General features: G+C 56.7%; 5 protein-coding genes and 1 pseudogene across 5 annotated transcripts; 4 read left to right on the top strand and 2 right to left on the bottom strand.

Annotated features, from left to right (window-relative positions):
• Positions 1-1,415: 1,415 nt before the first annotated feature.
• Positions 1,416-2,514, top strand: LOC129734377 (feather keratin Cos1-2-like). Its single transcript, XM_055697580.1, has 2 exons — positions 1,416-1,498; positions 1,866-2,514. The coding sequence occupies exon 2, from the start codon at positions 1,887-1,889 to the stop codon at positions 2,190-2,192; it is 306 nt and encodes a 101-aa protein (XP_055553555.1). The 5' UTR covers positions 1,416-1,498; positions 1,866-1,886; the 3' UTR covers positions 2,193-2,514.
• A 2,412-nt stretch (positions 2,515-4,926) lies between these two features.
• On the top strand, positions 4,927-5,554 carry LOC129734389 (feather keratin Cos1-2-like). Its single transcript, XM_055697621.1, has 2 exons — positions 4,927-4,944; positions 5,228-5,554. Exon 2 carries the CDS (start codon positions 5,249-5,251, stop codon positions 5,552-5,554), a length of 306 nt encoding a protein of 101 aa, XP_055553596.1. The 5' UTR covers positions 4,927-4,944; positions 5,228-5,248.
• A 4,186-nt stretch (positions 5,555-9,740) lies between these two features.
• Positions 9,741-11,956, bottom strand: LOC129734425 (feather keratin Cos2-2-like; annotated as a pseudogene).
• Positions 11,957-12,692: 736 nt separating this feature from the next.
• On the bottom strand, positions 12,693-13,868 carry LOC129734379 (feather keratin Cos1-2-like). The gene is made up of 2 exons (XM_055697582.1): positions 13,788-13,868; positions 12,693-13,420 (listed from the first exon to the last, which is right to left on the bottom strand). The coding sequence occupies exon 2, from the start codon at positions 13,397-13,399 to the stop codon at positions 13,094-13,096; it is 306 nt and encodes a 101-aa protein (XP_055553557.1). The 5' UTR covers positions 13,400-13,420; positions 13,788-13,868; the 3' UTR covers positions 12,693-13,093.
• A 1,609-nt stretch (positions 13,869-15,477) lies between these two features.
• On the top strand, positions 15,478-16,905 carry LOC129734375 (feather keratin Cos1-2-like). The gene is made up of 2 exons (XM_055697577.1): positions 15,478-15,870; positions 16,238-16,905. The coding sequence occupies exons 1-2, from the start codon at positions 15,703-15,705 to the stop codon at positions 16,562-16,564; spliced, it is 495 nt and encodes a 164-aa protein (XP_055553552.1). The 5' UTR covers positions 15,478-15,702; the 3' UTR covers positions 16,565-16,905.
• Positions 16,906-19,297: 2,392 nt separating this feature from the next.
• Positions 19,298-19,925, top strand: LOC129734391 (feather keratin Cos1-2-like). Its single transcript, XM_055697637.1, has 2 exons — positions 19,298-19,315; positions 19,599-19,925. Exon 2 carries the CDS (start codon positions 19,620-19,622, stop codon positions 19,923-19,925), a length of 306 nt encoding a protein of 101 aa, XP_055553612.1. The 5' UTR covers positions 19,298-19,315; positions 19,599-19,619.
• Positions 19,926-23,061: the final 3,136 nt, after the last annotated feature.

Here is a 23,061-nt window from a genome sequence, read left to right as displayed (position 1 = left end):
AGGCCTTATCTTCCAGAATTATTGAATAACACAAAGTCAGGTTGGATGGAGCTTTGAGCCACTTGTCCAATGAAGAATGTCCCTGCCCAAGGCAGAGGGCTTGGAGCAGGTGATCTTCCATGGTCCCTTTGAACCCAAACATGCTACGAGTCTATCGTTCTATGAAAACGAGTTGTACGTAAGTAGGAATGGACTAAGTCCTTGGAGCCACACAGTGAAGCCGCTTCAATGCTAGAAGGGATGAAATGCTGAAGTACCAGGCATGGGCAGGTGATGTTGAATTGTGCAGGAAATTTTTGGTAAGATGCACAAGCAGAACGGAAGCAAGAAAGTTGATGTCTCCTCCTTCTGAATGAGACTGTCACTACAGGCCGTTGGGTGACACAGAAAAAAGTGATGGACTCACACCCTTGTGAGATACTGTGGAAAGCAGCATGAGCTGCCAGGTTTGAGTATCAGGATGGACGTGAGCCTGCAATATAAGATTGTACAGATACATCGATCAGCATTTTTGAGAGTATAGAGAGTGAGACGAGGAATGAGCAGAAGGAATGAGCTAATAAGGTGATGGAGAGCTGGATACACAGTCCGGCAGTGTAAAAATAACTCCAGCTCTCGGGTGGATTCAGGGAGGTTCTTTGCCCTGTCTGCGGAGTAGTCCCTGGTGCTTCTCTGCGTGCCGGGTGCCACGCTGCCAGATAACATTGGCTCGTTGGGCAGTCCTTAATGGCATGGAATTTAACACGACTAAGTGCCAGATTCATGCACCTAGGACGGAGTAACACCAGATACAAGTATGAATTAGGAGATGAGTTTCTGGAGAGCAGCCCTGCAGAAAAGGGCCATGAGGGGACTACTGGATGGACATCAGGATGGGGTTGGTCAAGCAATGTGGCCCTTCTCCAACTGACCTGCCTGTACTAGGTTATCACAAGCCTGTCAGACCCCTCCATGCTGTGTGACAGGTATGGTGCTCACAGCATTGAGGGCTCATTGAATGTGGAGAAAGGCCCCAAAACCCTCCAGCTGATAAACCCAGGGAAATTTTTCAGAAGGCCAGAGGAGCGGGGATCTCTGTCCACACTGCTGGTAATTCAGCCAGGATGCAGTAGCCAGAGCTACCCTCTCCCTTGCTCTCTAATTCCTGGTCTGCCTTGGATCCATGGATTTTGGAATGCTGGGGCGATGGCCAGGAGAAACTGTTTGCTCTCTGGCCTGTGTGGCGAAAGCCTTGCAGGGCAAAGTAGGGCTGTTTGAGCCCCGCTGCCAAAGCCACGCAGCCTGCATGTGCCAGGGTGACCTGTTTACCCTGTCCTTGCTCCCCCGTCCGCATTGAGCACGCTGAAAACCTGGGGAAGAGCAGGATGTGACAGAGACCAGGCATGCAGGAAAATTGTCACGTCCTTTGGCCCTGAGGCAGCGTGGGGCCAGTATAAAAGCCAGCCCAACTGATGGCTCTCTCAGCCGCTTCCGTCACCTCCTTCTCCTTGGGAACCAGGTGAGCTGGAAGCCCCTTTTCTCCTCCACCTCCTCCTCCAGGACAGGGTCTAGCCTTCGAGGGCAGCTCAGCTGGTACCTGCTCCTTGGTCTTATGTTAGTGCTCCGAGACGGGGGTGGCGGGAGAGGTCAGAGGAGAGACAGTCTGTCGCGGAGACAGGCTGAGGCTGGGCTGAGCTGGCCCTTTGCTCCAGGCTAGTGATGAGCATCCCTGGGCCTGGCTGCTATGCGCAGGACCCCGCTGAGCTCGGGCAAAGAAGCCCTTGTTTCCCGCTGTGCAGCCCCCTGCCTTGGCTTCCTTTTGGTGGGGTTGCAGGCTGCTCCTGAGGTGTCCCTGTGCTCTGCTTCCTCCCTGCCCTCTCTCCCAGGTGCACCTCCAGCCCCAAGCCATGTCCTGCTGCAACCCGTGCCAGTCCTGCCAGCCCTGCGGCCCGACCCCGCTGGCCAGCAGCTGCAACGAGCCCTGTTGCAGGCAGTGCCAGGACTCCGTCGTCGTCATCCAGCCCTCCGCCGTGGTGGTGACCCTGCCCGGCCCCATCCTCAGCTCCTTCCCGCAGAACACCGCCGTGGGCTCCTCCACCTCCGCTGCCGTTGGCAGCATCCTCAGCTGTGAGGGAGTGCCCATCAACTCCGGGGGCTTTGACCTCTCCTGCATCACCAGCCGCTACTGCGGCAGCAGGTGTCGCCCCTGCTAAAGCCACTGGTGACGGCCCGGACAAGGATCCGCTGGAACCCAGAAGATGATGCCAGGCTGAACGACGGAGACTCTGGCCATTGCTTTGAGAGGGGCTGAGCATGCCTCACGCCTCCTGCAACGGGTGTCAGCCCTGAGGAAGGGGCCAGCCTGGGCTCTCTTGAAACATGACCGATGCCTCTCGTTGCCTTCCTCCACTCTCTCCTTTTCCTCCTTTGCCTTTGTTTTTGTCCACTCCCCTGGGCCATGAGGCCCACCAAAGCCAGCCTAGGGGGGACCTGCCTGTCCCTCTCCCTCTGTGGGGCACTGGCTCTTGGCTGTCCGCACGACCCTTTCCCTGTGGCCTCCCCTCAGAGACATCTCGTTTCCCTCTTTGGACTCATTAAACTCTGCAGCATCCCAGCCCCTGGCTCTGTGTGGTCCTTTCCTCTCTGGATGTTCTCTAAAGCTGCGCAGGGAGGAAGGAGATGCGCCGGGAGGGAACAAATGGGGGAGCAAGTGGATCCTTTCTCATTCCTAGACCAATGGGAGGGCAGCACACACAGCCCCATGGCCTCCTTTGGTCGCTGTCCCTCGGAGCTGAGGACAACATCTCTGGCCACTGCACAGCCCGTGCCCATCAGCCCTTCCCGTGCTGTGTGTCTGCCCAGAAATAGTCCCCTTGGCCTCCAAACAAGCCCTGCGGATGGTGATGCCAGCTTGCCCTGTCTTCATGGGACGAGCCCGGTGCTGCAGGAGGCCCTGGGAGGTCAGCAGCCCCACGGGCACTCAGGGCAGTTCCTCTTGCTCTGGATGGAGCTGTGCTGGGGGAGAAGGCTCAGGCAGAAGGTGGCGACGAGGACGGAAGGAGGGAATAGCAGGAGAAATCACCCTGGCTAGAGCCCACAGCCGCCTCCTCCTCACCTCCCCACCCATCTCCAGGAGGAAGGGGCAGGGTGTGCATCCGAGGGCAAGGGTAGCTACGGCAAGTCCCCTCTCATTCCGTCACGTCCGTACAGCGGGTCCCTGCAGAGGCCAATGGGCATCATTGCCCACTGTCCTCTGAGGGGAACATCTGTGGCAGAAGGAGTCTGCTCCTGATGGCACAGAGAGAAAGCAGGAAAAAAGCACATAAATGACAAACACTCATGGCACTTGCATGAACCATAAGTGGGGCAATACTGAAAAGACCTTGGCTGGCTTCCAGACCCACCAGGCTGCTCTCTCCCTCTCCCTCTCCCTGCGCAACGCGACAGAGGGGGGAAGAAGGTGAAAAAGGCTGTGGGTCGAGGCAAAGCCAGGGGCATCACTTACCCGTTACTTTCACTGGAAAAACAGACTTGACTGGGGGAACATTCCTCAAACATATTGCCAACGAAAAATAGAGCAGGGTGGAGAGAAACAGCAAAAAAGCCCTTAAGATGCCTCCACCCCGTCCCCACGTCTTCTCCACAGCCTCAGCTTCCCTCCTTCATTCACGGCTCTTCTATTTCCCCCACCGCGCAGCAGCGCAGGGGGCTGCGGATGCGGGGGCTGCGGTCAGCACACACAAGTTTCCTTCTGCGCAAAGAGGGACTTCACCTGACCTGCTCAGGAAGAAGCAGCCGGGTTTTGGCACCTTCCCCCGAACCCCTTGTCTCTGCCTCCCCAGACACACGTGCTCGGCCTTCAGACTCCGTGTTCTGTGCGTGACCTGGAACTCATGGAGCTTGAACACCAAAGGAGCTGGACTCAGAGCTGCGCGACTGCCCCTGTGGCACCCCATCTCACAGCCGAGCAACATGCGGAGCCCCGTCCCTTCCCTTCCACACCCATTTGGCACGAGGTCTCAGGCCGTGCCTCACTGAGCACCAGGCCGAAGTGCACCTGGCCCTGGCCTGGACACGAGGAGCCTGCGTCCCGCCCCAGCCCCCAGCAAGACGGCACCATAAGGGGACCGATTCAGGGACAGGGGCCCGCAGGGGCGGGCAGGCTTTCCTGGCCCTGTACTTAGAGCAAGAGGTGGGGGTGCGGGGGCAGAGGCTGCGTTTCAGCTCCCTGGGCACCTCTCTGCCCGGCCAAAGGCACCGCCTCTCAGCTGTAATGGGCTCTGGCTGGCAAGGGCAATCTGCTGCTCTGCAGTGCCCAGGGACACCCCCGGGAAGGCCAAGGTCTTCACCCTGACCCACGCAAGTACAGGCTGACACACGTGTGCTCATTCATGCCTGCACGGAACCAGGCAAACCTCTGCACACTTACAGAAAGACAGGAAATGGCAATGAGCGACCATCAGAGAGAGATGGGGGGAGCAAGAGGAAAGGATGTGCCGTGCCCTCTCCCATGGCAGTCCTGGGGCCAACGCAGATGAGAAGCATGGGAGCGGTGCCCCTTTCCCGACAACTGTGCCGCAAGCAAGCCCACAGGAATGAGCCAGGCACACATCACCTCTCCGCATGGGATGCCACCAGCACTTGAGCTGCGTCTTCCTCCTGCGCCGGCACGTTCCTGTCCCGGAAATCCTTGGCCTTCTCATGCCGGCACTTAGAGCAGCCTTCATGTGGGAAAGCACGTGCCGTAAGCAAGGAAATGAAAAGGCAGCGGTGCAGGAAACCAGGACACAGCCCATACCATTAGGTGGGATGGTCTGCATTTGCCAGGAACTTGTCAGAAAATTATTACTTCCGCAGAGGGTGCCTCTGGGCCCGAGGCAGTGCAGGACTGCTATAAAAGGCGGCCCGACTCTCTGCGCTCTCATGCGCTTCTCTTGCCCCCTTCTCCTTGGGAATCAGGTGCGTGTGAAGTCTCTTGCCCTCCTCCTTCCAGACCAGGTCTTTCCTCCATGGAGGGCTCAGCTCGTGTGGGCTGTGCTAGCCCCGGGCTGGGAGCTGCTTCTCACGGGAGAGGGAAGGGGGGAGAAGGTCTTCTGCAGAGAGAGCCTGGGACGTAGCTGAGGTGGCTCCTGGGCTTTCAGCTGGGCAGCGTGTGCTGGGCCAGGAGATGCGGTGGCCCCGCTGTGGTTGGGTGCAGTGCTGCTTCTCATGTTTCCCCGTTTCTGGCTTCCCCTGCCCTCTCTCCCAGGTGCACCTCCAGCCCCAAGCCATGTCCTGCTGCAACCCGTGCCAGCCCTGCCAGCCCTGCGGCCCGACCCCGCTGGCCAGCAGCTGCAACGAGCCCTGTGTCAGGCAGTGCCAGAGCTCCAACATCGTCATCCAGCCCTCCGCCGTGGTGGTGACCCTGCCCGGCCCCATCCTCAGCTCCTTCCCGCAGAACACCGCCGTGGGCTCCTCCACCTCCGCTGCCGTTGGCAGCATCCTCAGCTCTGAGGGAGTGCCCATCAACTCTGGGGGCTTTGATCTCTCCTGCATCACCAGCCGCTACTGCGGCAGCAGGTGTCGCCCCTGCTAAAGGTGCTGGCAACAGCTTTGGGCAAGAACCTTCAGGACCTCAGAACATGGACCGGAGATGGAGCTCCGTGCCATTGGCCCCTTCTTCCACTCAGCCTTTTTGCCCTCTTCCCTTTGCTGTCGCTGCCTCCCAGCACCAGCGTGGCTGGCACCTGTTGGCCTCCCTCCCTCTGCAGGGCAGGCAGACGGACACCCTGCAGGAGCTCCACCGCACCTCAGCGGCTGCCCCTGGCGCTGCCTCGGAGCCACCTCCTTTTCTTCTTTCGACTCATTAAAGTTGTGCTGCATCCAGGCCTGTGCCTCCGAGTCCTCCCTCCTTCTGTGGCAGCTCTCCCAGTCTGCCCGGGGAATAACGGGGGAGGAAGGGGAGGGTGGAACTCTTACAGAATCGGATCTCCTCAAGGCACTACTGGGCTCAACAGAACAACTCAGACACACGGCACCCCATGGATGATGTAAGGTTCCCCTCAGGCTCTTCCTTCCAACAGTTTCGGGCAGAGAAACCATCTATTTCAATGTCACTGGCCACTGGGCACCTTTTGGCAGTACGAGACAGGCCCCCACCTAACCATAGCACAAATGCTGGAGATGGCCCTGCCCAGACTCAGCTACCCTTCCTCACCCAGTGCTCTGAGGCAAGGCCAGTCTGAGCTCTGCTTACACCACCACTGCTCCTCATTGCAGAGCAGGGTCTTCTAGCACTGCAGCCTGTAGCCAGTGGCCATCTATCCGCCAACAGACCCTGCACTCCACTTGGAGCCACATGGGCACAATGAAAGGCAGGGCTGTGCCCTCACAGTAGGACACCTGCCTCACACTGGGCCGTGCGGGGAACCGGACCCGTCTGGGCAGTTACACTGGCAGGACGAGTACTGGTACTAATCCCAGGAAGGCATCTCCCCAGCATGGGTCCAAGGCCCTGCTCTGCCCTGCGCCCAGGCAATGGACCCCGGGGTGGAGTCCTTCAAAGTCAACAGAGCTGTCATCTAGAAGACCTAGATAATCAATACCAATACACTCCTCTGGGCACATCAATCTGACACCTTAGAAGTGTAATATGGACCTGCTGACTTACCCTTTGGGGACCGTCATTTCTCTTGATCGCTACAAAAGCCTTCTAGAGAAGAAGTTCAAAAGTTCATGTTCCTCTCTGCTATTCCCTGCCTATAGCATATGAGTCTTTAAGTGAACAAGTCTAGGAAATGAAGAGGACGATAACCATGCAGCATTTAATTTTCTCTGCCAAAAATGCTAGTCTTGATTGCCATAAACTCTTTTGGAATGCAGATTTTCTTTGTCGTGACGGTGGTGCAGTGGAGTGGTTTGTATAAAGTGACGTCATGATTGAAGGACATCACTGAGACGATCATAGAATCATAAGATAGTCCAGGTTTGAAGGGGCCTTCAGAGATAACCTGGTCCAATCTTTCATGGGATAGGAGGCCTAGATGAGATTATCTAACCACCTTGTCCAGTTGCATCTTGCAAACCTCCAGCAATGGGGACTCCGCCGTGTCCCTGGGGAGGCTGTTCCAGGGAATGGTTGTTCTTACTATAAAAATTGTAGTTCTTACGTCAAGGTAAAACCTCTCCAGGTGCAACTTGTACTTGTTGGCCCTTGTCTTCTCCATGAGGCTTCTTGTGATGAGAGAGCCTCCCTCCTCTTTGTAGACAGCCTTTAAGTACTGGAATACTGTGATCAGGTCCCCCACCAGAGAAAAAAGGCCTAACTCCTTCACTCTTTCCTCACAGGACAGGTTCTCCAGCCCTTTGGTCCTTTGACACATAAGAGGGGCTGGTGGAGCTTGCAAGAAGCAGATTTTCTTGCTCATGAGAGTGGTGTAATGGAGCAGTTTGCATATGATGAAATCATGATTAAAGGACATGTTGTGGTTTAACCCCAGCTGGCAACCAAGTACCACCACACAGTTGCTCGCTCACTCCTGCCCACACCACACCACCCCCCACCCTCCCCATTGGCATGGGGAAGAGAATCAGGAAAGGTAAAACTCACATCTTGAGATAACAGCAATTTAATAATTGATGTAAAATGAAATATAATAGTAGTAGTAGTAGTAGTGTGACAAAAAGGGGAGGGAGAGAGGAATAAAATCCGAAAGGGAAAAAACAAAACAAGTGATGCACAATACAATCGCTCACCACCCGCTTACCGATGCAACAACCAGACTGCCCAAACCGCTCCCCCTGAGTTTATATACTCAGCATGACATTCTATGATATGGAAGATCCCTTTGGCCAGTTTGGGTCAGCTGTCCTGGCTGTGTCCCCTGCCATTTCCTTGCACACACACCCCACACCCCCACACCCCCCGCCTTATCACTGGCAGGGCCTAAACAACCCAAAAGTCCTGGACTTAGTATAAATGTTACTTAGCAACAACTACAACCATCAGTGTGTTATCAACATTATTCTCATACCAAACCAAAAACATAGCATTGTACCAGCTATGGAGAAGAAAACTAACTCCACCCTGGCCAAAACCAGGGCAGGACATCACTGAGGGGATCACAAACTCAGTGATAACCAGGAAAAAGGGGAAGAATGGCTGTGCCTGCCAGCAGGCAACACCAGCATTTTTTCTGGTGACAAGAACATCTACATCGTTTTTGACACGCCAGTGATGGTATACCAGGCCTCCATGAAGGGGGCCTGATGAGGATGTAGAAATTCAGCAAGGTCTGCAGGTGCTGACTGCTCCACACAGTGACAATGAGGAGGCCATTCCCCACCAAGGTTAGAAGACACATGGAGGAAATAATGGCACATGGGAGCATGTGCCCACCTTGGGAGATGTGGGAAGCCCGGGGGAATGACATCACTTACAGATGTCCTGCTCTTCTTTGCTGTGGCCCAGTACATGACCGGGAGGAATCAGCTGCCCAGACCAGACTGAAGGAATAAAGCTGTGGTCGGTTAAATCTATTCTCTCTATTGCTGTCAGACGGATAATCAGAACCTGTTGCCAACTGACAGAACCTGACTATCCAAGGTGAAGGTCTGACCATGCCTGGGCAGAGGTGTGGGTGGTAGACCAGAGCAGAGAGGACTTGGCAGACATCTGACCAACACTGCTGGTTTGCTGCAACTGACCATGGCATGATATTGCTTGTAGAGGAATGAAGGCAGTGGGCTGATTACATTGATAACATGCAGCTGTGGCCTTGCCGCAAAGGCAGTGGGTTATTGTCACGGACGATGTGCAGCTGCAGCTCATCCTGCTAAGTGGTTAAATAGCCCTGAGGCGTGTGGGAGAGAGGCTGGTTGGAGGAGGAGCAGGGAGGAGCTGGATGTAGCCGAGAGAAGCAGCAGTGTGGCCTGGCCTCTGGAGGATGGAGACACAGCATGGACAGTAGGATGTGACCCATGGTAAAGCCTTGTGGCAGCTTGCTAGTTTTGCTCGTGCTGTGACAATTGGTGTCCCATGTGAGCAAAACTGCTTGGGCCTCAGTCTGTAACAACCACTGACACCTGTTGTAACTCACTGAATGTCTATGTTTCCTGGGTGCTTTGGTTTCTTGATTGTCTCATTCTTAATTGCCTGCTTCAAATATCCAAGATGCCTGACAGCTATGTATCTATAGACCATGGGTGGGGGTTACATTATGTGTGATTAGGACCAGGAGAGAATGCTGGCTGAGAGCTGATACTGTCATTGCCCGATGGAGCATGACACACCTGCTAAGCTGACCATCCTTCAAAAGCAATTACCATCGGTTCATCCACAAAAAAAAAACCATTAAATTAATTTAGCATATTGCCAAGTGATAGAATCCACTGCAGGGAGTTCTCCCCTTCCCCTCCCCTTCCTCCCCTGTTATTCCCCGGGCAGACTGGGAGAGCTGCCACAGAAGGAGGGAGGACTCGGAGGCACAGGCCTGGATGCAGCACAGCTTTAATGAGTCGAAAGAAGAAAAGGAGGTGGCTCCGAGGCAGCGCCAGGGGCAGCCGCTGAGGTGCGGTGGAGCTCCTGCAGGGTGTCCGTCTGCCTGCCCTGCAGAGGGAGGGAGGCCAACAGGTGCCAGCCACGCTGGTGCTGGGAGGCAGCGACAGCAAAGGGAAGAGGGCAAAAAGGCTGAGTGGAAGAAGGGGCCAATGGCACGGAGCTCCATCTCCGGTCCATGTTCTGAGGTCCTGAAGGTTCTTGCCCAAAGCTGTTGCCAGCACCTTTAGCAGGGGCGACACCTGCTGCCGCAGTAGCGGCTGGTGATGCAGGAGAGATCAAAGCCCCCAGAGTTGATGGGCACTCCCTCAGAGCTGAGGATGCTGCCAACGGCAGCAGAGGTGGAGGAGCCCACGGCGGTGTTCTGCGGGAAGGAGCTGAGGATGGGGCCGGGCAGGGTCACCACCACGGCGGAGGGCTGGATGACGATGTTGGAGCTCTGGCACTGCCTGACACAGGGCTCGTTGCAGCTGCTGGCCAGCGGGGTCGGGCCGCAGGGCTGGCACGGGTTGCAGCAGGACATGGCTTGGGGCTGGAGGTGCACCTGGGAGAGAGGGCAGGGGAAGCCAGAAACGGGGAAACATGAGAAGCAGCACTGCACCCAACCACAGCGGGGCCACCGCATCTCCTGGCCCAGCACACGCTGCCCAGCTGAAAGCCCAGGAGCCACCTCAGCTACGTCCCAGGCTCTCTCTGCAGAAGACCTTCTCCCCCCTTCCCTCTCCCGTGAGAAGCAGCTCCCAGCCCGGGGCTAGCACAGCCCACACGAGCTGAGCCCTCCATGGAGGAAAGACCTGGTCTGGAAGGAGGAGGGCAAGAGACTTCACACGCACCTGATTCCCAAGGAGAAGGGGGCAAGAGAAGCGCATGAGAGCGCAGAGAGTCGGGCCGCCTTTTATAGCAGTCCTGCACTGCCTCGGGCCCAGAGGCACCCTCTGCGGAAGTAATAATTTTCTGACAAGTTCCTGGCAAATGCAGACCATCCCACCTAATGGTATGGGCTGTGTCCTGGTTTCCTGCACCGCTGCCTTTTCATTTCCTTGCTTACGGCACGTGCTTTCCCACATGAAGGCTGCTCTAAGTGCCGGCATGAGAAGGCCAAGGATTTCCGGGACAGGAACGTGCCGGCGCAGGAGGAAGACGCAGCTCAAGTGCTGGTGGCATCCCATGCGGAGAGGTGATGTGCGCCTGGCTCATTCCTGTGGGCTTGCTTGCGGCACAGTTGTCGGGAAAGGGGCACCGCTCCCATGCTTCTCATCTGCGTTGGCCCCAGGACTGCCATGGGAGAGGGCACGGCACATCCTTTCCTCTTGCTCCCCCCATCTCTCTCTGACGGTCGCTCATTGCCATTTCCTGTCTTTCTGTAAGTGTGCAGAGGTTTGCCTGGTTCCGTGCAGGCATGAATGAGCACACGTGTGTCAGCCTGTACTTGTGTGGGTCAGGGTGAAGACCTTGGCCTTCCCGGGGGTGTCCCTGGGCACTGCAGAGCAGCAGATTGCCCTTGCCAGCCAGAGCCCATTACAGCTGAGAGGCGGTGCCTTTGGCCGGGCAGAGAGGTGCCCAGGGAGCTGAAACGCAGCCTCTGCCCCCGCACCCCCACCTCTTGCTCTAAGTACAGGGCCAGGAAAGCCTGCCCGCCTCTGCGGGCCCCTGTCCCTGAATCGGTCCCCTTATGGTGCCGTCTTGCTGGGGGCTGGGGCGGGACGCAGGCTCCTCGTGTCCAGGCCAGGGCCAGGTGCACTTCGGCCTGGTGCTCAGTGAGGCACGGCCTGAGACCTCGTGCCAAATGGGTGTGGAAGGGAAGGGACGGGGCTCCGCATGTTGCTCGGCTGTGAGATGGGGTGCCACAGGGGCAGTCGCGCAGCTCTGAGTCCAGCTCCTTTGGTGTTCAAGCTCCATGAGTTCCAGGTCACGCACAGAACACGGAGTCTGAAGGCCGAGCACGTGTGTCTGGGGAGGCAGAGACAAGGGGTTCAGGGGAAGGTGCCAAAACCCGGCTGCTTCTTCCTGAGCAGGTCAGGTGAAGTCCCTCTTTGCGCAGAAGGAAACTTGTGTGTGCTGACCGCAGCCCCCGCATCCGCAGCCCCCTGCGCTGCTGCGCGGTGGGGGAAATAGAAGAGCCGTGAATGAAGGAGGGAAGCTGAGGCTGTGGAGAAGACGTGGGGACGGGGTGGAGGCATCTTAAGGGCTTTTTTGCTGTTTCTCTCCACCCTGCTCTATTTTTCGTTGGCAATATGTTTGAGGAATGTTCCCCCAGTCAAGTCTGTTTTTCCAGTGAAAGTAACGGGTAAGTGATGCCCCTGGCTTTGCCTCGACCCACAGCCTTTTTCACCTTCTTCCCCCCTCTGTCGCGTTGCGCAGGGAGAGGGAGAGGGAGAGAGCAGCCTGGTGGGTCTGGAAGCCAGCCAAGGTCTTTTCAGTATTGCCCCACTTATGGTTCATGCAAGTGCCATGAGTGTTTGTCATTTATGTGCTTTTTTCCTGCTTTCTCTCTGTGCCATCAGGAGCAGACTCCTTCTGCCACAGATGTTCCCCTCAGAGGACAGTGGGCAATGATGCCCATTGGCCTCTGCAGGGACCCGCTGTACGGACGTGACGGAATGAGAGGGGACTTGCCGTAGCTACCCTTGCCCTCGGATGCACACCCTGCCCCTTCCTCCTGGAGATGGGTGGGGAGGTGAGGAGGAGGCGGCTGTGGGCTCTAGCCAGGGTGATTTCTCCTGCTATTCCCTCCTTCCGTCCTCGTCGCCACCTTCTGCCTGAGCCTTCTCCCCCAGCACAGCTCCATCCAGAGCAAGAGGAACTGCCCTGAGTGCCCGTGGGGCTGCTGACCTCCCAGGGCCTCCTGCAGCACTGGGCTCGTCCCATGAAGACAGGGCAAGCTGGCATCACCATCCGCAGGGCTTGTTTGGAGGCCAAGGGGACTATTTCTGGGCAGACACACAGCACGGGAAGGGCTGATGGGCACGGGCTGTGCAGTGGCCAGAGATGTTGTCCTCAGCTCCGAGGGACAGCGACCAAAGGAGGCCATGGGGCTGTGTGTGCTGCCCTCCCATTGGTCTAGGAATGAGAAAGGATCCACTTGCTCCCCCATTTGTTCCCTCCCGGCGCATCTCCTTCCTCCCTGCGCAGCTTTAGAGAACATCCAGAGAGGAAAGGACCACACAGAGCCAGGGGCTGGGATGCTGCAGAGTTTAATGAGTCCAAAGAGGGAAACAAGATGTCTCTGAGGGGAGGCCACAGGGAAAGGGTCGCGCGGACAGCCAAGAGCCAGTGCCCCACAGAGGGAGAGGGACAGGCAGGTCCCCCCTAGGCTGGCTTTGGTGGGCCTCATGGCCCAGGGGAGTGGACAAAAACAAAGGCAAAGGAGGAAAAGGAGAGAGTGGAGGAAGGCAACGAGAGGCATCGGTCATGTTTCAAGAGAGCCCAGGCTGGCCCCTTCCTCAGGGCTGACACCCGTTGCAGGAGGCGTGAGGCATGCTCAGCCCCTCTCAAAGCAATGGCCAGAGTCTCCGTCGTTCAGCCTGGCATCATCTTCTGGGTTCCAGCGGATCCTTGTCCGGGCCGTCACCAGCGGCTTTAGCAGGGGCGACACCTGCTGCCGCAGTAGCGGCTGGTGATGCAGGAGAGGTCAAAGCCCCCGGAGTTGATGGGCACTCCCTCACAGCTGAGGATGCTGCCAACGGCAGCGGAGGTGGAGGAGCCCACGGCGGTGTTCTGCGGGAAGGAGCTGAGGATGGGGCCGGGCAGGGTCACCACCACGGCGGAGGGCTGGATGACGACGACGGAGTCCTGGCACTGCCTGCAACAGGGCTCGTTGCAGCTGCTGGCCAGCGGGGTCGGGCCACAGGGCTGGCAGGACTGGCACGGGTTGCAGCAGGACATGGCTTGGGGCTGGAGGTGCACCTGGGAGAGAGGGCAGGGAGGAAGCAGAGCACAGGGACACCTCAGGAGCAGCCTGCAACCCCACCAAAAGGAAGCCAAGGCAGGGGGCTGCACAGCGGGAAACAAGGGCTTCTTTGCCCGAGCTCAGCGGGGTCCTGCGCATAGCAGCCAGGCCCAGGGATGCTCATCACTAGCCTGGAGCAAAGGGCCAGCTCAGCCCAGCCTCAGCCTGTCTCCGCGACAGACTGTCTCTCCTCTGACCTCTCCCGCCACCCCCGTCTCGGAGCACTAACATAAGACCAAGGAGCAGGTACCAGCTGAGCTGCCCTCGAAGGCTAGACCCTGTCCTGGAGGAGGAGGTGGAGGAGAAAAGGGGCTTCCAGCTCACCTGGTTCCCAAGGAGAAGGAGGTGACGGAAGCGGCTGAGAGAGCCATCAGTTGGGCTGGCTTTTATACTGGCCCCACGCTGCCTCAGGGCCAAAGGACGTGACAATTTTCCTGCATGCCTGGTCTCTGTCACATCCTGCTCTTCCCCAGGTTTTCAGCGTGCTCAATGCGGACGGGGGAGCAAGGACAGGGTAAACAGGTCACCCTGGCACATGCAGGCTGCGTGGCTTTGGCAGCGGGGCTCAAACAGCCCTACTTTGCCCTGCAAGGCTTTCGCCACACAGGCCAGAGAGCAAACAGTTTCTCCTGGCCATCGCCCCAGCATTCCAAAATCCATGGATCCAAGGCAGACCAGGAATTAGAGAGCAAGGGAGAGGGTAGCTCTGGCTACTGCATCCTGGCTGAATTACCAGCAGTGTGGACAGAGATCCCCGCTCCTCTGGCCTTCTGAAAAATTTCCCTGGGTTTATCAGCTGGAGGGTTTTGGGGCCTTTCTCCACATTCAATGAGCCCTCAATGCTGTGAGCACCATACCTGTCACACAGCATGGAGGGGTCTGACAGGCTTGTGATAACCTAGTACAGGCAGGTCAGTTGGAGAAGGGCCACATTGCTTGACCAACCCCATCCTGATGTCCATCCAGTAGTCCCCTCATGGCCCTTTTCTGCAGGGCTGCTCTCCAGAAACTCATCTCCTAATTCATACTTGTATCTGGTGTTACTCCGTCCTAGGTGCATGAATCTGGCACTTAGTCGTGTTAAATTCCATGCCATTAAGGACTGCCCAACGAGCCAATGTTATCTGGCAGCGTGGCACCCGGCACGCAGAGAAGCACCAGGGACTACTCCGCAGACAGGGCAAAGAACCTCCCTGAATCCACCCGAGAGCTGGAGTTATTTTTACACTGCCGGACTGTGTATCCAGCTCTCCATCACCTTATTAGCTCATTCCTTCTGCTCATTCCTCGTCTCACTCTCTATACTCTCAAAAATGCTGATCGATGTATCTGTACAATCTTATATTGCAGGCTCACGTCCATCCTGATACTCAAACCTGGCAGCTCATGCTGCTTTCCACAGTATCTCACAAGGGTGTGAGTCCGTCACTTTTTTCTGTGTCACCCAACGGCCTGTAGTGACAGTCTCATTCAGAAGGAGGAGACATCAACTTTCTTGCTTCCGTTCTGCTTGTGCATCTTACCAAAAATTTCCTGCACAATTCAACATCACCTGCCCATGCCTGGTACTTCAGCATTTCATCCCTTCTAGCATTGAAGCGGCTTCACTGTGTGGCTCCAAGGACTTAGTCCATTCCTACTTACGTACAACTCGTTTTCATAGAACGATAGACTCGTAGCATGTTTGGGTTCAAAGGGACCATGGAAGATCACCTGCTCCAAGCCCTCTGCCTTGGGCAGGGACATTCTTCATTGGACAAGTGGCTCAAAGCTCCATCCAACCTGACTTTGTGTTATTCAATAATTCTGGAAGATAAGGCCTATACGATCTCTTTTCCTTTCTTCCTCTAAACATCTACGTAAGAACAATACATCAAGAGGAACTTGCAGACATTACAAAAATACCAGTGTGGAGTCTCAGTGCTCCTTTTATGCCCATTGGTTTGTACGCGAAAACAAGGTCAGGTCTCAGCAGACCAAGTTTGCAGGGCTAGAGCAGCTGGAGCCGTTCCTGTCTGAAGGATCACAAAAACACCCAAAAGAGAGAGCCCAGGCTGACATCACCTGCCTGCACTGGACCCCTCTGGCACTTAGGCCGTGTCTTCTGCCCACAGTGAGGCAGCCTTGCCCCGGAAACCACGGGCCCTCTCATCGCAGCTCTCAAAAGAGACGTCTGTGACGGGACGGGTATGACATAAACCAGGAAACGCAAGGGCAGCGTAGAGGGAAAGAGCAACACATGCCATGTCATTACCGGGGATGTTTCCGTTCATTAGCAGCATGCCGGAAAATTGCTGCTTATGCAGCGGCTGCCTTGGCCCTGAGGCAGCGTGGGGCCAGTATAAAAGCCAGCCCAACTGATGGCTCTCTCAGCCGCTTCCGTCACCTCCTTCTCCTTGGGAACCAGGTGAGCTGGAAGCCCCTTTTCTCCTCCACCTCCTCCTCCAGGACAGGGTCTAGCCTTCGAGGGCAGCTCAGCTGGTACCTGCTCCTTGGTCTTATGTTAGTGCTCCGAGACGGGGGTGGCGGGAGAGGTCAGAGGAGAGACAGTCTGTCACGGAGACAGGCTGAGGCTGGGCTGAGCTGGCCCTTTGCTCCAGGCTAGTGATGAGCATCCCTGGGCCTGGCTGCTATGCGCAGGACCCCGCTGAGCTCGGGCAAAGAAGCCCTTGTTTCCCGCTGTGCAGCCCCCTGCCTTGGCTTCCTTTTGGTGGGGTTGCAGGCTGCTCCTGAGGTGTCCCTGTGCTCTGCTTCCTCCCTGCCCTCTCTCCCAGGTGCACCTCCAGCCCCAAGCCATGTCCTGCTGCAACCCGTGCCAGTCCTGCCAGCCCTGTGGCCCGACCCCGCTGGCCAGCAGCTGCAACGAGCCCTGTTGCAGGCAGTGCCAGGACTCCGTCGTCGTCATCCAGCCCTCCGCCGTGGTGGTGACCCTGCCCGGCCCCATCCTCAGCTCCTTCCCGCAGAACACCGCCGTGGGCTCCTCCACCTCCGCTGCCGTTGGCAGCATCCTCAGCTGTGAGGGAGTGCCCATCAACTCCGGGGGCTTTGACCTCTCCTGCATCACCAGCCGCTACTGCGGCAGCAGGTGTCGCCCCTGCTAAAGCCGCTGGTGACGGCCCGGACAAGGATCCGCTGGAACCCAGAAGATGATGCCAGGCTGAACGACGGAGACTCTGGCCATTGCTTTGAGAGGGGCTGAGCATGCCTCACGCCTCCTGCAACGGGTGTCAGCCCTGAGGAAGGGGCCAGCCTGGGCTCTCTTGAAACATGACCGATGCCTCTCGTTGCCTTCCTCCACTCTCTCCTTTTCCTCCTTTGCCTTTGTTTTTGTCCACTCCCCTGGGCCATGAGGCCCACCAAAGCCAGCCTAGGGGGGACCTGCCTGTCCCTCTCCCTCTGTGGGGCACTGGCTCTTGGCTGTCCGCGCGACCCTTTCCCTGTGGCCTCCCTCAGAGACATCTTGTTTCCCTCTTTGGACTCATTAAACTCTGCAGCATCCCAGCCCCTGGCTCTGTGTGGTCCTTTCCTCTCTGGATGTTCTCTAAAGCTGCGCAGGGAGGAAGGAGATGCGCCGGGAGGGAACAAATGGGGGAGCAAGTGGATCCTTTCTCATTCCTAGACCAATGGGAGGGCAGCACACACAGCCCCATGGCCTCCTTTGGTCGCTGTCCCTCGGAGCTGAGGACAACATCTCTGGCCACTGCACAGCCCGTGCCCATCAGCCCTTCCCGTGCTGTGTGTCTGCCCAGAAATAGTCCCCTTGGCCTCCAAACAAGCCCTGCGGATGGTGATGCCAGCTTGCCCTGTCTTCATGGGACGAGCCCGGTGCTGCAGGAGGCCCTGGGAGGTCAGCAGCCCCACGGGCACTCAGGGCAGTTCCTCTTGCTCTGGATGGAGCTGTGCTGGGGGAGAAGGCTCAGGCAGAAGGTGGCGACGAGGACGGAAGGAGGGAATAGCAGGAGAAATCACCCTGGCTAGAGCCCACAGCCGCCTCCTCCTCACCTCCCCACCCATCTCCAGGAGGAAGGGGCAGGGTGTGCATCCGAGGGCAAGGGTAGCTACGGCAAGTCCCCTCTCATTCCGTCACGTCCGTACAGCGGGTCCCTGCAGAGGCCAATGGGCATCATTGCCCACTGTCCTCTGAGGGGAACATCTGTGGCAGAAGGAGTCTGCTCCTGATGGCACAGAGAGAAAGCAGGAAAAAAGCACATAAATGACAAACACTCATGGCACTTGCATGAACCATAAGTGGGGCAATACTGAAAAGACCTTGGCTGGCTTCCAGACCCACCAGGCTGCTCTCTCCCTCTCCCTCTCCCTGCGCAACGCGACAGAGGGGGAAAGAAGGTGAAAAAGGCTGTGGGTCGAGGCAAAGCCAGGGGCATCACTTACCCGTTACTTTCACTGGAAAAACAGACTTGACTGGGGGAACATTCCTCAAACATATTGCCAACGAAAAATAGAGCAGGGTGGAGAGAAACAGCAAAAAAGCCCTTAAGATACCTCCACCCCGTCCCCACGTCTTCTTCACAGCCTCAGCTTCCCTCCTTCATTCACGGCTCTTCTATTTCCCCCACCGCGCAGCAGCGCAGGGGGCTGCGGATGCGGGGGCTGCGGTCAGCACACACAAGTTTCCTTCTGCGCAAAGAGGGACTTCACCTGACCTGCTCAGGAAGAAGCAGCCGGGTTTTGGCACCTTCCCCTGAACCCCTTGTCTCTGCCTCCCCAGACACACGTGCTCGGCCTTCAGACTCCGTGTTCTGTGCGTGACCTGGAACTCATGGAGCTTGAACACCAAAGGAGCTGGACTCAGAGCTGCGCGACTGCCCCTGTGGCACCCCATCTCACAGCCGAGCAACATGCGGAGCCCCGTCCCTTCCCTTCCACACCCATTTGGCACGAGGTCTCAGGCCGTGCCTCACTGAGCACCAGGCCGAAGTGCACCTGGCCCTGGCCTGGACACGAGGAGCCTGCGTCCCGCCCCAGCCCCCAGCAAGACGGCACCATAAGGGGACCGATTCAGGGACAGGGGCCCGCAGAGGCGGGCAGGCTTTCCTGGCCCTGTACTTAGAGCAAGAGGTGGGGGTGCGGGGGCAGAGGCTGCGTTTCAGCTCCCTGGGCACCTCTCTGCCCGGCCAAAGGCACCGCCTCTCAGCTGTAATGGGCTCTGGCTGGCAAGGGCAATCTGCTGCTCTGCAGTGCCCAGGGACACCCCCGGGAAGGCCAAGGTCTTCACCCTGACCCACGCAAGTACAGGCTGACACACGTGTGCTCATTCATGCCTGCACGGAACCAGGCAAACCTCTGCACACTTACAGAAAGACAGGAAATGGCAATGAGCGACCATCAGAGAGAGATGGGGGGAGCAAGAGGAAAGGATGTGCCGTGCCCTCTCCCATGGCAGTCCTGGGGCCAACGCAGATGAGAAGCATGGGAGCGGTGCCCCTTTCCCGACAACTGTGCCGCAAGCAAGCCCACAGGAATGAGCCAGGCACACATCACCTCTCCGCATGGGATGCCACCAGCACTTGAGCTGCGTCTTCCTCCTGCGCCGGCACGTTCCTGTCCCGGAAATCCTTGGCCTTCTCATGCCGGCACTTAGAGCAGCCTTCATGTGGGAAAGCACGTGCCGTAAGCAAGGAAACGAAAAGGCAGCGGTGCAGGAAACCAGGACACAGCCCATACCATTAGGTGGGATGGTCTGCATTTGCCAGGAGCTTGTCAGAAAATTATTACTTCCGCAGAGGGTGCCTCTGGGCCCGAGGCAGTGCAGGACTGCTATAAAAGGCGGCCCGACTCTCTGCGCTCTCATGCGCTTCTCTTGCCCCCTTCTCCTTGGGAATCAGGTGCGTGTGAAGTCTCTTGCCCTCCTCCTTCCAGACCAGGTCTTTCCTCCATGGAGGGCTCAGCTCGTGTGGGCTGTGCTAGCCCCGGGCTGGGAGCTGCTTCTCACGGGAGAGGGAAGGGGGGAGAAGGTCTTCTGCAGAGAGAGCCTGGGACGTAGCTGAGGTGGCTCCTGGGCTTTCAGCTGGGCAGCGTGTGCTGGGCCAGGAGATGCGGTGGCCCCGCTGTGGTTGGGTGCAGTGCTGCTTCTCATGTTTCCCCGTTTCTGGCTTCCCCTGCCCTCTCTCCCAGGTGCACCTCCAGCCCCAAGCCATGTCCTGCTGCAACCCGTGCCAGCCCTGCCAGCCCTGCGGCCCGACCCCGCTGGCCAGCAGCTGCAACGAGCCCTGTGTCAGGCAGTGCCAGAGCTCCAACATCGTCATCCAGCCCTCCGCCGTGGTGGTGACCCTGCCCGGCCCCATCCTCAGCTCCTTCCCGCAGAACACCGCCGTGGGCTCCTCCACCTCCGCTGCCGTTGGCAGCATCCTCAGCTCTGAGGGAGTGCCCATCAACTCTGGGGGCTTTGATCTCTCCTGCATCACCAGCCGCTACTGCGGCAGCAGGTGTCGCCCCTGCTAAAGGTGCTGGCAACAGCTTTGGGCAAGAACCTTCAGGACCTCAGAACATGGACCGGAGATGGAGCTCCGTGCCATTGGCCCCTTCTTCCACTCAGCCTTTTTGCCCTCTTCCCTTTGCTGTCGCTGCCTCCCAGCACCAGCGTGGCTGGCACCTGTTGGCCTCCCTCCCTCTGCAGGGCAGGCAGACGGACACCCTGCAGGAGCTCCACCGCACCTCAGCGGCTGCCCCTGGCGCTGCCTCGGAGCCACCTCCTTTTCTTCTTTCGACTCATTAAAGCTGTGCTGCATCCAGGCCTGTGCCTCCGAGTCCTCCCTCCTTCTGTGGCAGCTCTCCCAGTCTGCCCGGGGAATAACGGGGGAGGAAGGGGAGGGTGGAACTCTTACAGAATCGGATCTCCTCAAGGCACTACTGGGCTCAACAGAACAACTCAGACACACGGCACCCCATGGATGATGTAAGGTTCCCCTCAGGCTCTTCCTTCCAACAGTTTCGGGCAGAGAAACCATCTATTTCAATGTCACTGGCCACTGGGCACCTTTTGGCAGTACGAGACAGGCTCCCACCTAACGGTAGCACAAATGCTGGAGATGGCCCTGCCCAGACTCAGCTACCCTTCCTCACCCAGTGCTCTGAGGCAAGGCCAGTCTGAGCTCTGCTTACACCACCACTGCTCCTCATTGCAGAGCAGGGTCTTCTAGCACTGCAGCCTGTAGCCAGTGGCCATCTATCCGCCAACAGACCCTGCACTCCACTTGGAGCCACATGGGCACAATGAAAGGCAGGGCTGTGCCCTCACAGTAGGACACCTGCCTCACACTGGGCCGTGCGGGGAACCGGACCCGTCTGGGCAGTTACACTGGCAGGACGAGTACTGGTACTAATCCCAGGAAGGCATCTCCCCAGCATGGGTCCAAGGCCCTGCTCTGCCCTGCGCCCAGGCAATGGACCCCGGGGTGGAGTCCTTCAAAGTCAACAGAGCTGTCATCTAGAAGACCTAGATAATCAATACCAATACACTCCTCTGGGCACATCAATCTGACACCTTAGAAGTGTAATATGGACCTGCTGACTTACCCTTTGGGGACCGTCATTTCTCTTGATCGCTACAAAAGCCTTCTAGAGAAGAAGTTCAAAAGTTCATGTTCCTCTCTGCTATTCCCTGCCTATAGCATATGAGTCTTTAAGTGAACAAGTCTAGGAAATGAAGAGGACGATAACCATGCAGCATTTAATTTTCTCTGCCAAAAATGCTAGTCTTGATTGCCATAAACTCTTTTGGAATGCAGATTTTCTTTGTCGTGACGGTGGTGCAGTGGAGTGGTTTGTATAAAGTGATGTCATGATTGAAGGACATCACTGAGACGATCATAGAATCATAAGATAGTCCAGGTTTGAAGGGGCCTTCAGAGATAACCTGGTCCAATCTTTCATGGGATAGGAGGCCTAGATGAGATTATCTAACCACCTTGTCCAGTTGCATCTTGCAAACCTCCAGCAATGGGGACTCCGCCGTGTCCCTGGGGAGGCTGTTCCAGGGAATGGTTGTTCTTACTATAAAAATTGTAGTTCTTACGTCAAGGTAAAACCTCTCCAGGTGCAACTTGTACTTGTTGGCCCTTGTCTTCTCCATGAGGCTTCTTGTGATGAGAGAGCCTCCCTCCTCTTTGTAGACAGCCTTTAAGTACTGGAATACTGTGATCAGGTCCCCCACCAGAGAAAAAAGGCCTAACTCCTTCACTCTTTCCTCACAGGACAGGTTCTCCAGCCCTTTGGTCCTTTGACACATAAGAGGGGCTGGTGGAGCTTGCAAGAAGCAGATTTTCTTGCTCATGAGAGTGGTGTAATGGAGCAGTTTGCATATGATGAAATCATGATTAAAGGACATGTTGTGGTTTAACCCCAGCTGGCAACCAAGTACCACCACACAGTTGCTCGCTCACTCCTGCCCACACCACACCACCCCCCACCCTCCCCATTGGCATGGGGAAGAGAATCAGGAAAGGTAAAACTCACATCTTGAGATAACAGCAATTTAATAATTGATGTAAAATGAAATATAATAGTAGTAGTAGTAGTAGTGTGACAAAAAGGGGAGGGAGAGAGGAATAAAATCCGAAAGGGAAAAAACAAAACAAGTGATGCACAATACAATCGCTCACCACCCGCTTACCGATGCAACAACCAGACTGCCCAAACCGCTCCCCCTGAGTTTATATACTCAGCATGACATTCTATGATATGGAAGATCCCTTTGGCCAGTTTGGGTCAGCTGTCCTGGCTGTGTCCCCTGCCATTTCCTTGCACACACACCCCACACCCCCACACCCCCCGCCTTATCACTGGCAGGGCCTAAACAACCCAAAAGTCCTGGACTTAGTATAAATGTTACTTAGCAACAACTACAACCATCAGTGTGTTATCAACATTATTCTCATACCAAACCAAAAACATAGCATTGTACCAGCTATGGAGAAGAAAACTAACTCCACCCTGGCCAAAACCAGGGCAGGACATCACTGAGGGGATCACAAACTCAGTGATAACCAGGAAAAAGGGGAAGAATGGCTGTGCCTGCCAGCAGGCAACACCAGCATTTTTTCTGGTGACAAGAACATCTACATCGTTTTTGACACGCCAGTGATGGTATACCAGGCCTCCATGAAGGGGGCCTGATGAGGATGTAGAAATTCAGCAAGGTCTGCAGGTGCTGACTGCTCCACACAGTGACAATGAGGAGGCCATTCCCCACCAAGGTTAGAAGACACATGGAGGAAATAATGGCACATGGGAGCATGTGCCCACCTTGGGAGATGTGGGAAGCCCGGGGGAATGACATCACTTACAGATGTCCTGCTCTTCTTTGCTGTGGCCCAGTACATGACCGGGAGGAATCAGCTGCCCAGACCAGACTGAAGGAATAAAGCTGTGGTCGGTTAAATCTATTCTCTCTATTGCTGTCAGACGGATAATCAGAACCTGTTGCCAACTGACAGAACCTGACTATCCAAGGTGAAGGTCTGACCATGCCTGGGCAGAGGTGTGGGTGGTAGACCAGAGCAGAGAGGACTTGGCAGACATCTGACCAACACTGCTGGTTTGCTGCAACTGACCATGGCATGATATTGCTTGTAGAGGA

This window comes from Falco cherrug, chromosome 20 (assembly GCF_023634085.1).
Source record: "Falco cherrug isolate bFalChe1 chromosome 20, bFalChe1.pri, whole genome shotgun sequence".
NCBI lineage: Eukaryota > Metazoa > Chordata > Aves > Falconiformes > Falconidae > Falco > Falco cherrug.
Note: the sequence above shows the minus strand (reverse complement) of the source record. Positions and strands in the feature narration are given on the sequence as shown.

What these genes read in the sequence shown, in the direction of transcription:
- LOC129734377 (XM_055697580.1), top strand. Translation starts at nt 1,887, where the DNA reads ATGTCCTGCTGCAACCCGTGCCAGTCCTGCCAGCCCTGCGGCCCGACC.
- LOC129734389 (XM_055697621.1), top strand. Translation starts at nt 5,249, where the DNA reads ATGTCCTGCTGCAACCCGTGCCAGCCCTGCCAGCCCTGCGGCCCGACC.
- LOC129734379 (XM_055697582.1), bottom strand. Translation starts at nt 13,399, where the DNA reads ATGTCCTGCTGCAACCCGTGCCAGTCCTGCCAGCCCTGTGGCCCGACC.
- LOC129734391 (XM_055697637.1), top strand. Translation starts at nt 19,620, where the DNA reads ATGTCCTGCTGCAACCCGTGCCAGCCCTGCCAGCCCTGCGGCCCGACC.
- LOC129734375 (XM_055697577.1), top strand. Translation starts at nt 15,703, where the DNA reads ATGCCATGTCATTACCGGGGATGTTTCCGTTCATTAGCAGCATGCCGG. An exon ending in TCCTTCTCCTTGGGAACCAG is followed by an intron (nt 15,871 to 16,237) that starts GTGAGCTGGAAG and finishes CCTCTCTCCCAG; the next exon opens with GTGCACCTCCAGCCCCAAGC.